General features: G+C 38.8%; 1 protein-coding gene across 3 annotated transcripts in view; it reads left to right on the top strand.

Annotated features, from left to right (window-relative positions):
• The window catches only part of PDS5B (PDS5, regulator of cohesion maintenance, homolog B (S. cerevisiae)), a 93,517-nt gene that overhangs the window by 61,235 nt on the left and 17,962 nt on the right, over positions 1 to 14,320 (top strand). For all 3 annotated transcript variants that reach the window (XM_010286564.1, XM_010286572.1, XM_010286557.1), the window contains exons 23-24: positions 5,000 to 5,123; positions 10,202 to 10,406. In XM_010286564.1, the coding sequence (XP_010284866.1) occupies positions 5,000 to 5,123; positions 10,202 to 10,406 (329 nt within the window). The remainder of the gene's footprint in view (positions 1 to 4,999; positions 5,124 to 10,201; positions 10,407 to 14,320) is intronic.

Below are 14,320 nucleotides of genomic sequence, written 5' to 3'. Positions count from 1 at the left end.
GCCCTGGTGACACAGGACATGAAAAAGGTTGAGGTACTGAATGCCTTCTTGTGGTAGGTTGACCCTGGCTAGATGCCAGGTGCCCACCAAAGCTGCTCTGTTGCTCCCCTTCTCAGCTGGACAGTGGAGAGAAAGCATAATGAGATGCTTCTGTGTCAGGATAAGGACACGGAGAGATCATTCAGCAATTACCGCCACGGGCAAAACACACTCGACTTGGGGAAATTAAAATTTAATTTATTGCCGATCAAATGAAAGTAGAGATAATGAGAACTAAAATGAAACACCTTCCATCCATCCCTCCCTTCTTCCCAAGCTCAACTTCAGTCCAGATTTCTCTGCTTCCTTCCCCTGAGTGGCACAGGGGGACAAGGAATGGGGGTTGTGGTCAGTTCATCACACATTGTCTCTGCTGCTCCTTCCTCCTCAGGGGGAGGACTCCTTACACTCTTCCCCTGCTCCAGCCTGGGGTCCCTCCCACGCGAGACAGTCCTCCACGGACTTCTCCAACGTGAGTCCTTCCCACAGGCTGCAGTTCTTCACCAACTGCTCCAGCCTGGTTCCCTTCCACAGGTGCAGTCCTTCAGAAACAGACTGCTCCAGCGTGGGTCCCCCACAGGGTCACAAGTCCTGCCAACAAACCTGCTCCAATCATGAGCTTCTCTCTCCATGGGCCCACAGGTTCTGCCAGGAGCTTGCTCCAGCATGGGCTTCCTATGGGTTACAGCCTCCTTCGGGCATCCACCTGCTCCAGTGTGGGGTCCTCCATGGGCTGCCGGTAGATATCTGCTCCACCATTAACCACTGTGGGCTGCAGGGGCACAGCCTGCCTCACCTCTTCACCAGGGGCTCCAGGGGAATATCTGCTCTGGTGCCTGGAGCACCTCCTGCCACTCCTTCTTCACTGACTTTGGTGTTTGCACAGTTGTTTCACATCTTCTCACTCCTCTCTTTGGCTGCAATTGCTGTCCTGTTCCTCCTCCCCTCCCCCCGTTCTTAACTGTGTTATCCCAGAGGCACTACCACCATCACTGATGGACTTGGCCTTGGCCATCGGTGGGTCCGTCTTGGAGCCGGCTGGCATTGGCTCTATCGGACATAGGGGAAGCGTCTAGCAGCTTCTGAGAGAAGCCACCCCTCTAGCACCCCCGCTACCAAACCTTGCCACACAAATCCAATACATTTCTTTCACCTCAGTCTTTACTAGCAAGATTGGCCTTCAGGAATCACAGGCCCTCAAGACCAGAGGAAAGTCTGGAGCAAGGAAGACATACCCTTTGGGAAAGAAGGTCAAGTTAGGGAATACTTAAGGAAACTGGATATGCATAAGTGTATGGTCCTTGACAGGATACACCCATGAGTGTTGAGAGAGCTGGCAGATGTCATTGTGAGGCTACTCTTGATCCTCTTTGAATGATCATGATGATTGGTGGATGTGCCTGAAGATTGGAGGAAGCAAATGTCTCTCCTGTCTTCAGAAAGGGCAGGAAGGAGGACGTGGAGAACTAGCTACAGGCCAGTCAGCCTTATCTTGATCCCTGAGAAGGTGATGGAATACCTGGTCTCCCCAGTATGAGATGTGGAGCTGTCTGTAGCCCACCATAGGGCCACAAAGATGGTTAAGGAGCATCTGACAGATGAGGAAAGGATGAGAGAGCTGGGACTGTTCATCCTAGGGAAGAAAAGGCTCAGTGGTGTTCTTATCAATGTGTATAAATCACTGAACGGAGGATGTAAAGAACATGGAGTCAGGCTCTTAGTGGTGCAGAGTGACAGGACAAGAGGCATTGGGTGGAAAATGAAATACAGGAAGTTCTGTCTGAATGCAAGGAAACACTTTTTCACTGTGAGCATGACTGAGCACTGACACAGGTTGTCCAGAGACATGGTGGAGTTTCCGTCCTTGAAGACATTAAAAAGCCATCTGGACACTGTTTTGGGCAGCCTGCTATAGGTGACCCTGCTTGAGCAGAGGTGTTGGGCTAGATGACCTCCAGAGGTCCCTTCCAACTGTAACTATTCTGTGATTCCCAGTATTGCATTTTGGGAAAGCTTTAAGCTGCAAAGAGGGGAGGTCTCCTTTATTCTTTCTCTTTGAGAATGCTATGAGGATATCTTCTTTCTGGCAGTGCTTACTGTGTCCCTACAGTGCAAATCTGATACTGCCCCTTTCAAATTAGAGTAGGCTTTGGAAAGAGTAAAATTGTCTGTTCAGTACGGAACATAATCTTTTAAACTGTACTTGATCGGATGTCATTCTTTGTAGAGTCAATTTTTGTGCTTGTGGCTTGCATTTGTCATTTAAACAATGTAAAATTTGCTGAAGCTAATTGAATTAACTGAAAGTGGCAGGGTTTGGGATACATTTGAGCTTAGGTAGGCCATTAGTCATGTTGTAATCATCTTGGTGTTATTGTCCTCATCAGCCGTAAAAATGACTCTGTCCCCATGCCTTTTTAAATCTACAAAACTTGTACTTTTCAGTGACAGTGTAAGGGAATGGGAGTTTTTGAAATTTCAAAGCATGGTTCAGCCTAGAATGTTAGGTGAAGGCAAGGTCTCACTTGGAAAACAAACAAACAAATCGTTACTCTTGTTCATCCTTCTCCCTTTGAGGAAGTAGTATTGATGACTGTTGAATTGCTTTTAAGACAACTGATTGCTTTGAGATGTTAGCTTATGTAGGTTAGTTAAATTCATCAGTGTCAGATTTTTTTTTAATACTGAATCGTGTCAATAAACAATATATCAACTGTCCCTTCCAGATCTTTATTCTTCATTTCAGAAGTCATAAACAGTCCTACACATTCAAAATTCAAGATTATACTGATTTTCTATTTGTGGTTAGGTAAAACAGCTAAGTTGCATCTTGCATGACTTTGTAGTAAGATTTTAATTTTGATCTATACTAAGCATAAAATAAGAATATTTCTGTATTGGAGGGCACTAGCTGTTGCTGAAAGTATTGATATTAGATATGAACCTGAACTGAGATTATCTGAAATGCTATCTGCATTTTCCTTAAAGTGAAGCTTATGAAGAGAAAAATTACTTAAAACTTTGGAGTTTAGAACTTGACAGGTCTGAGCTATAGATAATTTCCTACGCCATCTAATATATGCAACGTTTTCGGAGGCTGTATTCAAAAGACAGTTTTTATTCCATGGAATGTGGAAAATGCTTAGAATATTGGACACTGGCATTTATTCTATGGAGTAGAAATAAAAATGTTAACTACTGGTTTGTAAAGTGAGAGAAAATTATTATGTACCAGACACGTTTTTTCAAGATGCATTTACTTGGATTATCATTGTGCAGCCCACCACCAATTAAGACTGTGTTTTGCACTTAATAATGTCTTTCCATGTGGCTGCACTTTCGTTCTCATTTCAAACGTCTGGTCTTCAGCAACAGTAATAGAACTCCAGAAAACAAATGTCCAGGTCCCTCTTGTATCTCTTAGAGAGCTTCTGATAGGATGAGGACATCCTTGGTAGTAATTCTCAAAATTATTAAAAGTAATAAAAACTGCAGTTATATCATACAGAAGCTTTTATTTAAGCCCTAATAATTGTGTGTTTTGGGATAACGCAGATGAGAAAGCTTTTGGCTGTAACAATTTGTTGAAAAATAAATCCTCAATTAAGAGTTTCTTCCAAGATAATCCTTTTGGGGTGTAAGACAGATCTGATTTTCATCTTCAGCTGTAAGAATGATATTCACTGTCTTCTTCCTTCACACAGTGTGCACACTTGCTTGTGGGTATTTCTGTGATATATATATCCTGTAAAGATTTGGCCAACCTTTAGGTGAAATATCTTTGATTCAATTTTCAGAATTAAATGTTATCATTACCAAAGCTGAGGAAGACTGAAAGTTCTTAATTTTATCCTTTCCTTTGGCTCAATCAGTCTGTACTTGTAAGTCATTATTGCTCAGTTGTCACTGCAGTCTGAAAATTGAATCTTTATTGTGTTCACTTATCACAGCAAATGCAATTTAAAGTGAAATTTAGCATTTAAGAACTAGATGTTACCATGTTAATCTTCATGACTTGTTTGAAAGTTAGGGCAACTTTTGTCCTTTGTTGCTCATGATCTGTTTGGGTTTTTTTTAATGTTGTGGTTTTCATAAAATACTGAGGTGTGTATGGAGCCTGATTAGATAAATTTTAAAGTTTAAGCTCTCTAGTAGGTATTTTTATCATGCAATCTGTATTTAATAATGGCTTTGACTAAGTTTATTAAGGCACACATATAAGTGGATATCAGTTTGCAAAGCTCATGAGAAGACACTTGTAATATTCTGATAAACTTTGTACATTACAGAACTCCATTCATCTTTTGATATGAAAATTAGCAAGCGGCTGGAGTGTTTTGCTAGGTGGGAGTGCAATTTTGGTGTGCAAGTCAAGTAACGATACTTTCAGCATGTTGAAAACTTTTTCACTTGCTGAATCCTTTTTGCTGTTGTCTTAAAAATACAATTTGCTTAATCACCTGTCATAATATCTAATTAATCTTAATTTATGTTGACTTGCGGCATGGATTTTGAGCTATGCTAGAAAAAGTTTGGCAACTTTGGGGACTAGAAATGGGTGGCTACTTTGGCAGGAGCTCCTTGCTGAAGGAAAAGCAGCATGCTGAACAAAAGTATCTTACAGGCTAAATGAGGTCTCTGAGGCACAATTTGGACTGTGCTGGTCCAACATACAGCTAAAACTGTTTCACACCCACATGGAACTTTTAGGAAGATCCAAGGAATGTTTTCATTGCTAAGCTGGGACAAGGTAATAGGTATGTGGTAATAGTCTGTAAAATGTGGTGACATGGAGACTCCTTTTGGTTTGAAGTTACTTCTGCTGTTGATTTGGGACGTAGAGGTGGCGAACTCTGTGGAAACTTTTCCCTCTCTTTAAAGTACCTGTTTTTCAGCAATGCAAATAATTAGATACATTTTTTACTGATTAACCTTTATAATCCATGTGCTTGTTTTTCAGTAAACCTGATATGTCTCGGTTGAGGCTGGCTGCAGGGAATGCTATTGTGAAGTTGGCACAAGAACCTTGTTACCATGAAATCATCACCTTAGAACAGTACCAGCTGTGTGCACTAGCCATAAATGTAAGGAAATTAGGTGGGACTTGTGGGTTATCAGCAAATGTATGAATATGTGTGTTTGTTCTGTATGTTGTATATACTTCTGCCAATCTGTTTTTATGCAAAAATTAAGTTATTTTCCTACTACATAATCCTGAAAACTCATTTTGGATGTGAATTAGATCTATAGTATTGGGCTGCCCAATGAGAGAATGCTAACTTTAAAGTAGTGAAATATTATAATATTGATAAACCAAGGCATTCAGTATTGATTTAAAGTAATACCCCAGCTGCATTATGACATCATTAAAAGTTCAATGAGATGATACAAAGTATGTTGGACTGTGGTGACAACAGTGACCTTGGTTTCTTGATACTTAAGTAGAATATATTTGGAACACAGAGGTCTGCAAAGATAGTTGCATCCTTTAAATACTAGAAGAGATAGGGAGAGATTTCTCAGCAGATACTGGAATTTTCATCCTAATTTCTGCCTGTGAACCTGAAGTAGCAGAAAGGAAATAACTTTCAAAGTGTTAGTAGAGATGTAGAGAACCTCTGTGTTCCTGTCTTGTAGACTTTGCAAATTCTACAGAAATTGATTTCCACCGCAAGACTGAGGTAGACTGAGGTGATCAAAATCTGTTAATTTCTTTGGTTGTTTCCCTCCTGTGGCAAATTTTTGTTTGTTGCTAAATGTTAACCTTGTGGTTCTCGATCAGAATTTGCCTTCACTGATTTGACTCTCTTCAGTACTTTAGGTGCAACCTCCTTGCCCGCCATTTCATCACTGTCTCTCACTTTCACTTCTTATTTTCCAGCTGTATCAGTCTTGACTGTTTGTTTGTTTGAAAGGGGGTTTTGGGAGATGAGGTAGAAATTAGAAGAATGTAATAGGATTATCAACATTTATAAACAAGTTAGTATCACATCTTACTGTAGAATCATAGAATATCTTGGGTTGGAAAGCATCTCTAAAGATCATCTCATTCCACCTCCCATGCTGTGGGCAGGAATATCTTCCACTAGATCAGGTTGTTCAAAGACCCACCCAGCCTGACATTGAACACTTCCAATGATGGGGCATCCACAACTTCTCTGGGCAACCTGTTCCTGTGTTTCACCACCCTCATTGTGAAAAATTTCTTCCTTATGTCTAAACTTACCTTCTTTCAGTTTAAAACCATTGCCCCTTGTCCTTTCACTACAGTCCTTGGTAAAGAGTCTTTCTCAGTCTCTCTTATAAGCCCCCTTCATATATTGAAAGGTTGCAATAAGGTGTCCCCAGAGCTGCCTTTTCTCCAGGCTGAATAACCCCAACTCTCTCAGCCTTTCTTCAAGAGAGAGGTGTTTCAGCCCTCTGACTATTTTCATGGCCCTCTTCTGGACCTGCTTTAACAGCTCCATGTCTGTCTCATAGTGGAGACCCCTGAGCTGGACTCAGTACACCAGGTGGGGGGTCTCATGAGAATAGAGTAGAGGAGGAGAGAATCAGCTCCCTTGGCCTGCTGGCCATGCTTTTTTTGATGCAGACCAAGATACAGTTGGCTTTCTGGGCTGCAAATGCAAATTGCCAGCTCATGTCCGATTTTTCATCCACCACTACCCCCAAGTCCTTTGTGTCAGGGCTGCTGTCAGTCCCTTCATCCCCCAGTCTGAATTGATACTGGGGGTTGCCCCAACCCAGGTGCCCCAACCCTGCGCTTGGCCTTGTTGAACTTCGTGAGGTTCACGTGGGCCCACTCCTCAAGCCTGTTAGGGTCCCTCTGGATGGCATCCCATCCCTCTAGTGTATAAACTGCATCACTGTGTCATACACAGAATTGCTGAGGGGTGTACTCAGTCCTGCTGTCAGTGTCTTTAGTAAAGATATTGAAAGTACTGGTCCCAGTATTGACCCCTGAGGGACACTGCTTGTTACTGATCTCCATTTGGATGTTGAGCTGTTGACTGCAGTTCTTTGGATGTGGCCATCCAGCCAATTTCTTATCTGTTGAGTAGATCACCTATGAAACCCATCTCCCATCTCTCTCCAATTTAGAGACAAGAATGTTTAGTGGGACTGTGTCAAAGGCCTTACAGAAGTCCAGGTAGATGACATCAGTTGCACTTCCCTTACCCACCTATGCAGTCACTCCATTGTAAAAGGCCACCAGATTAGTCAGGCATTTGTCCTTTGTCAAGCCATGTTGGCTGTCTATAATCGCCTCCCTGTCATCCATATGCCTTGACATAACTTCCAGGAGTATCTGTTCTGCTACAGTATCACTTTTGTCACTTTTTTCTTCCCTGTTTATTGATACTTCTTTGCCTTTTGTGACCTTCTTGTTTGCTAGAATTTAGATTGTAAGCTCTGTCAGGACAGGAATTCTGCCTTTAGTTTTCTCTGCAGCTTCTAATAGATTTTTGAATACTTAGGAATCACTTTTCTAGACCTTCTTGAGGTTTTGTGTAGTTTCCTCTCTCTGCTAGGCTATTCAGTTCAGATCCTCAGATGCAGAGTAACTGTAACAGTTTCAGTAACTTTTGCACTTCGAAGTGGTACTGTATTAATCTCCTATGGAAACCACTGGTAAATTTGTTTTTGAGAAATCTGCACATGTACATATGCATATGTATATGTATGCTTAGAATGTTTTGTATTAGAATCCATTTCTTTGTGGTAGACACTATTATAAAAGTTTATTCCTTCTTAACACTATCAAGTCTAGCCACAAATTAGGATGTTCAAGTGATGTCAAGGCCAACTCTAGTATTACATGATTTAATTACAGCAAATTTTCTTTAAGTGGACAGACCAGGAAGCAGACTAAACAAAAGGAAAAGCTTAACTTTTAAGGTTTGTAATGGTTGCACAGGTTCTGCTATGGTTCTGTGCTGGCTATTTTTTTTCCTCTGAGACTGTAATGTGGAATGATTAGAGCATGGAATACCTAATTAAATGTTGTTGCCAAGTGCTATATTAAGGTTGCACTGGTAAACAGAGACTTTATAATGATTAAATGTATGTAATGTTTTTCAGTAATTTTAAAGTAAGTTATGTATGTGTTTGGCCAAACCTGTAAGCTCACCAGCTGTTAAGTTCTTTGATCTGCAGAACAAATTTTGATGTCAGTAGAGCTTCATGTGGAAATGCAGTAGAGAATAACTGAGTATACTGTTAAGTATTTCAGTGTTTAACAGGATTTAAGATGAGATTTAAGATAATAAGCTAAGCTTTGTGGAAAATGTGATTTTAATTGTATTTAGAATAAATATTTTAGATTGCTTAAGTTTCATCTGTTTTAAAAAAAAAAAAGCCAAAGCTTTTTCAGTTTCCTTTGTCAACTCTGAGTGTGTTTTAATTGTTTAAGCAAGTCCTTGTCCATTTTCAAGAATCAAGAGTTGTGTCAGAGGGGTACATCCTGCTTTGCAATACTTTCTAATAATATTTTTAAATGGTTAATTTCTGATGAATTGGCATTAAATTCAGAGAAGTAGATATGTGAAATGGGACTAATGTGTGGGTTTAGTTGTATGCTATAAAAAATGTAAAACTTGGTTGAGTTTTGTCCCCTTCCTCTCAGTGAACTAGTGTAACTGAACTGAATTTTAAATTATTCTCAATATTAAAAGATAAATAAGAATAATTCCAATTTGTACCACACAGCACCATTGGTAACAATGAACTATACTTTCTTTGTCCTCTGAGTCAAGGAGAACATGCTTCCTTGTTAATATGCCAACTAGGCACAGGTCTCTTCTAAGCTTTCCAAAGGCTTTAGACTTAGATCTTGTTACTTGAGCAGAAGTGGGCTACATCTTATCTTTCTGCTGGGGGGTCAATTTGCTACAAAGAGGCAATAGATTTTGAGTAGGCCTCATAGTTTGGGTTTGTAGTCTCGAGTTGCTTCAACTCCAGCTACAGCAGGCACTTCAGGGTTTCAGTCCACAGAGGAAGATTATGACTTGAAGCACACAAGGGAAAATGGGGCTTGATGAATTTCTTCTGCATTTAAATTTTGGGTGGGAGGAGAGGGAGGCTTGTCTTATCTAATACGTGATCTCTTTGATGCTACTTTTAAATTAAGCAGAATCACCAGTTACCAGTGGCTAGGTTTGTCTCTGCACCTCTGTTGACTGATAGCTGGAAACCCTCTTCAATTCTTTCTTGTTTTAAAACTGTCATTTGACTAAAATAGCTGTTCATGTTTTTCTCTTTATTTTTAGAGATAACAAAACTTCCCTCTTGACATTTCTTGGCAGGTTAAATATGCCAAGCTGTTTTAGTGACTTTGTTTACCTGTATATTTGTATATTACCTGTTTTTCTGTATATTTTCTTGTAACTGTTTTCCACACCTGCTTCTGTTAACCTTCCCTTGCCTGTGTTGGTAAACGGTTTGTGGTATATTGATCGGTGTCTTAAAGTATGTAGGTTATTTTCATACAGATAATTTTAAAGTTCATATCTTTTCTGGAAATACGTTGCTTAATAAATTGTAGAACGACATTTGCCACCTTTGTATTATTTGACTTCGTGTTTTTTGGCAACTGTTAGACACAGGTTATTCCTGTCTCTGGTCAGTCATAGTTCATAGGTGAATAGGTTGTTTCAGTACAACAGAAATGCTTGGTACTCTCTGAAGTGTTTGTCCTTATTACCTGGTCATTCTGTTGAATTTTATTCAGTTTCTAATATTAATTGCTTGATGGAAATTTGTGAAATCACAGTAGTAAAATCAACACAGTGGTTACTTGCAGCACCACAAAGCAAGTGGCCCTATTGGAAACAAATTGATTAACTCCATGCCTCAATACTATGCTAAAGTTGGCCTTGAGTCCTGAGTGTAATACCTTGCTGTACAGTTTCTGAACCTTAATTCTTCTCCTGATCTTAAGGGAAGCTTCAACTGATTAATTCAGTTTAATTGCTCTGAATTGGCATTTAAAAATATTTGCACAATTTCCATGTTTCTGTAGTTTATAGTTTATGTTTCAGACCTATGCAAGGTCTGAAATGGATTTTGGCATATTTACTTCCATGTTTTATTTCAGTGTATATTATTTTTAGAAAAGTTTACTGTTATATTTTTTGGTTTTGCCTTTTTTTTTTTTTAATAGGATGAATGTTACCAAGTGAGACAAATATTTGCTCAGAAACTTCACAAAGGCCTTTCTAGACTACGGCTGCCACTAGAATATATGGCTATTTGTGCACTGTGTGCAAAAGATCCAGTGAAAGAGAGAAGAGCTCATGCTAGGCAGTGCCTTGTGAAGAACATAAATGTCAGAAGGGAGTATCTGAAGCAACATGCAGCAGTTAGTGGTAAGAGAATAGAAGTTGCTTTTTGGTACAAGTGCTATAGTTCAAATGTGAGTAGACTGTGAAAATATTGATGGTTTTCTGTTTTTATACATAAAATGACTGTAAATTTCACTTAAAAGGTATCTAATGAAAACTGAAAATAGAGTCCAGATTTTCTTTTGAGTTTTTTAACAGGCATTTCTGAGATCTTTCAATTTTGTTAAAAGCTGTGCAAATGTTTATGCCTAAGTATATTGAAGTGAAGTAGTTTTTCAAGGCAGTTACGTGTACTGTTTGAACTTAATGGTAAGTTATTTTGTAAGTGACAATGATTAATTTTATTTCAGTAATTAATAATACACAGCCCTAATGACATAAATGCTGTACTAAATTGACTGTCTTTGAGCTGCTATGTTGAGTAGCATCTTACCTTGTCTTATGCTGGCCAAGGGCTTTATTTGTAGGCACTTCAGGATGAGTTTATGTAATTCTTTCTTCCCAGTGACAGCAGTCTGATCATGGGAATGCTTTGGAAGTTATTTATGGACTAATGTTAGCTTTTTTCTTTTACAAAATCAGTTCTTTCCCCTTTTGACTTACTCAAAGCTAACATTGGTATATGGTCATAGGAAAAAGTAGACCTTTATGAAGAGCTATGGACATTTTGAAATAAGAGTTTCTGAACGTTTCCTTTCTTTGAAAAATTACTGGTGGTTTGGCCTTTGAAATGAAGGGGACTTTTTCATCTTGCCTTAGGATAGACCTGTTTGTGATTCTGATCTCATAGATGTTCCCAGATAACTGATTTCATTCTGCATTTATGAATCACACACATTATATTAGCCATGTCAGACTGTGTGGGCCTTAGTCCCCTTAGACTTTGATTAGAGAATAAGTCTGTGGAGAAATCCTTTTGTATATTGTTAATTAGATTTTAAAAAAGAAAAAAGAGCAGTGCTTTTTCTTCCTCTTTGATAATATGTAAAAAAGAAAAATCCATTGAGCCAAAAGCCTTTAAGTCATCCTAAGATTATCCCCCTTGAAAGTAGAAAACTCTTTTTAGTTATGTAGGAGAAAAGTACAAGAATTCTTATATGATTAAAAGTAATTACTGATTCCTAACTGTATTAAGATAGATGCTGCAAAGTTACTATTAACAAATCTGTAGAAGAAATGAAGAGGAAGCTAGGTGTGTGTGATTCTTTTTATCCAGCAGGATCTCAAAGTGTGCCTGATGGCTTTTTTTTTTTCTCCTCGCTGAAAGACTTACCTTTAGTGATGCCATTGATTTGATATGTACTATAATCTGTGAGGAGTCTGGATTGCAGGATTTTTGAGTATTACGATGTTAACCTTGACATTCAGATTTACTAGTTAGAGCTTTTAGCAAACAAAATGTCTTGAACTGTTTACATCTTAAAAAATCATTATTGCAGTAGTACAGCTGAAGCTCAGATCTGGTAAGATCATACTATTTAAATGTTTATGTGTCTCTGTCATCGTCCCTGCTGGCTGTGCAGTAACTTGGGGTAGTAATGACCATAGTATCTCCTTTGAAAAGCTTCCACAAAAAACCTAGAGTTGAGAATCTGCATCTTTGATTAATGCAGTTGTTTTTCTGAATCTATAAATGTGTGAATTTGCAGTATTTTTTTTTTTACTTGGTACAGGTAAGGAGGATATTTTTCAGATATCTTGGGAGGATTTCAGCATTTGTTGAAAAGATGGTTAACTTCTGTATACCTTGCCTGAGGAAAACTTCCTAAGGACTGTACCAGACAGTAGAATGCCTCTTTCTGTCACACTGACCTTCTACAGGCCAGCAAGAATTACTCTCAGGCCTCTTAAATTCCCTAAATATTATTCAGAGTGGAGGCTACTCAAAGAGAGACTTACTTTGATTGTGTATCTGTTACTAGTTCCGTCTGGGTGGAGACTTGGTGTCTTTGCTTTCTAAGGCTGGGCTTTTACTTGCAAGTCAGTAAGTGGAAAAATTACAAGAGTAAAGATTAATTTTTTTAAAGAAGTGTCTTTCCTAAGTGCTCATAAAGGCCTATCAGTGAGGGTTTTTGGCACATTCTAGTTCCAAGTGCTGTTAGTTCATGTCTGTAAAGCCACCCCACCTTTCAGGTTGTGTCTTTCTTCCTCAGAGATGAGGAAAGAGTGTGTAACTACTATAATTTGTCATGATAGGGGTTAAATATGTTATGTATCAATATTTGTCCTTTTTCAGTTTTGTCTGTGTCTGCTTTGCTTTGTTTTCCAGACCATGTTGGAATTACTACTGTAGTTATATTAGAAATTGTACAAGGAAAGAAGTTAATGAAACACTGAGTTCATGCTCTTGATGAGCGTTCTATTGAAGGTGCTAATTAATACAAATAATAGTGGGTCGTTTTGCCTGGGACATGTCTAAACCAAGCCAATTTTGCTACTGTTCTGCAATCATAATTAGGTTCTTTTTTTCTTGGGTGTCACCTCATTTTTTTATATAGTTACACAAACAGCTGATGGCTAAAATGCAGGACAACACTTGAAGTAGTGAAGGATGTTTTTAAAGTTAGTAATGGAATGTCAGTTGAAATGCATTAAAAACTGCTTTGCAGAGTACACTGGATTTCAATTACATAACTTGAAATAGCAATATATAGGGTGATTTTTATTTTTTCTCTCAAACCTTATGATGGCTTAGAGTCTACGTGGTAGAGATATTACTCTTGATAATTAACTACATAAACGGCAATGGCTGTCTAAAGGTGTTCCCTTGGAACTTGACAGCACTATCTTCTGTGGGCCTTTACTAATTGTGAATGCTTTCCTTGCTATTATGAATGAATCCAGTATTTTATGTAGGCTGTGCATTATCCCTATTTCTGCAGACCCTCAAGAATGGGATAGATTGAGTAAGACTTCACTTCTGCATGGCAATTATTTAGTTAATCTTGTGAAATCTACAACAATGATTTATTTTATTTGATGTCCACAGTATTTGTCAAGCACATCTCAAATGAATACATATATTGGAGATAGAAATGTCAGTATTCTAATGTATTTTAAAATAGTTTTCAAATATTATTATACATAATGATTTACAGATGTTTGGACTTCTTATTCATAACGTAATACGGGATAGTTAAAAGCTTACTGAAAGAAGATTTTCCAGACTTGGTCATGTCTTTCATGACTACTCACTAGCTCAAAATGTGTTTGGTTTTTGGGGGTTTTTTGTTGGTTTTTTTTTTTTTTTCCAAAAGCAGAGCCAGGAACTTCCCTCCTTCCTTCATATGTACGTTCAAGTGTTTATTCATAGGCATGTTAATACAGAGACTTTGCATTTGCCACAAGCACTTAAGATCAGATGATTTTACAATAGTAATATGCATAGAATACTAGCATGCCTTCCTTGCCTATGATCCTGCCTGTTGTACAGGGTACAGGTTTAATAACTTAGATGTGCTGTGCATCCTCCAGTTCCTCTCGGCCGTTAGGCTAAAGAACACAGTGTGGGTGTTTTCTGCAAAATGCTTCTTGACTTTTGTTGTACAACTTGTCTTTTGATTGTCCTTGCCCTGTGGGATATGACCTCTTCCATTCTGATTGTCATCATGACACTTCTGAGGTGCTGAAGTTCACTCTCCATAGTGTTGGTTAGTTCAGGGATTTTTGTCACCTTATGGAATGTATATTTAGTGATCACAACTTTGAGGGGGCCTTAGGTAACAATCCTTACTTTTTGAATCCCAAAGGAAAACAGGCCATCTGACTGTCGTGATGTAGGAAAGACATTCTCCCGCAGTCCTTGCTTAGGACTACTTAAAGGTCTCAGAGGATGCTAGAAAAAGTTTTCAATGCTTTGAATGTCATAGTTCAGTTGTGCTGCTCTGTTCAAGCGGGATTGAGCCTTTTTAACTCGGTCCGCTATGTTATAACCTTCA

This window comes from Phaethon lepturus, unplaced genomic scaffold (assembly GCF_000687285.1).
Source record: "Phaethon lepturus isolate BGI_N335 unplaced genomic scaffold, ASM68728v1 scaffold1440, whole genome shotgun sequence".
NCBI classification, from domain to species: domain Eukaryota; kingdom Metazoa; phylum Chordata; class Aves; order Phaethontiformes; family Phaethontidae; genus Phaethon; species Phaethon lepturus.
This window is presented reverse-complemented; position numbering and strand designations above follow the sequence as displayed.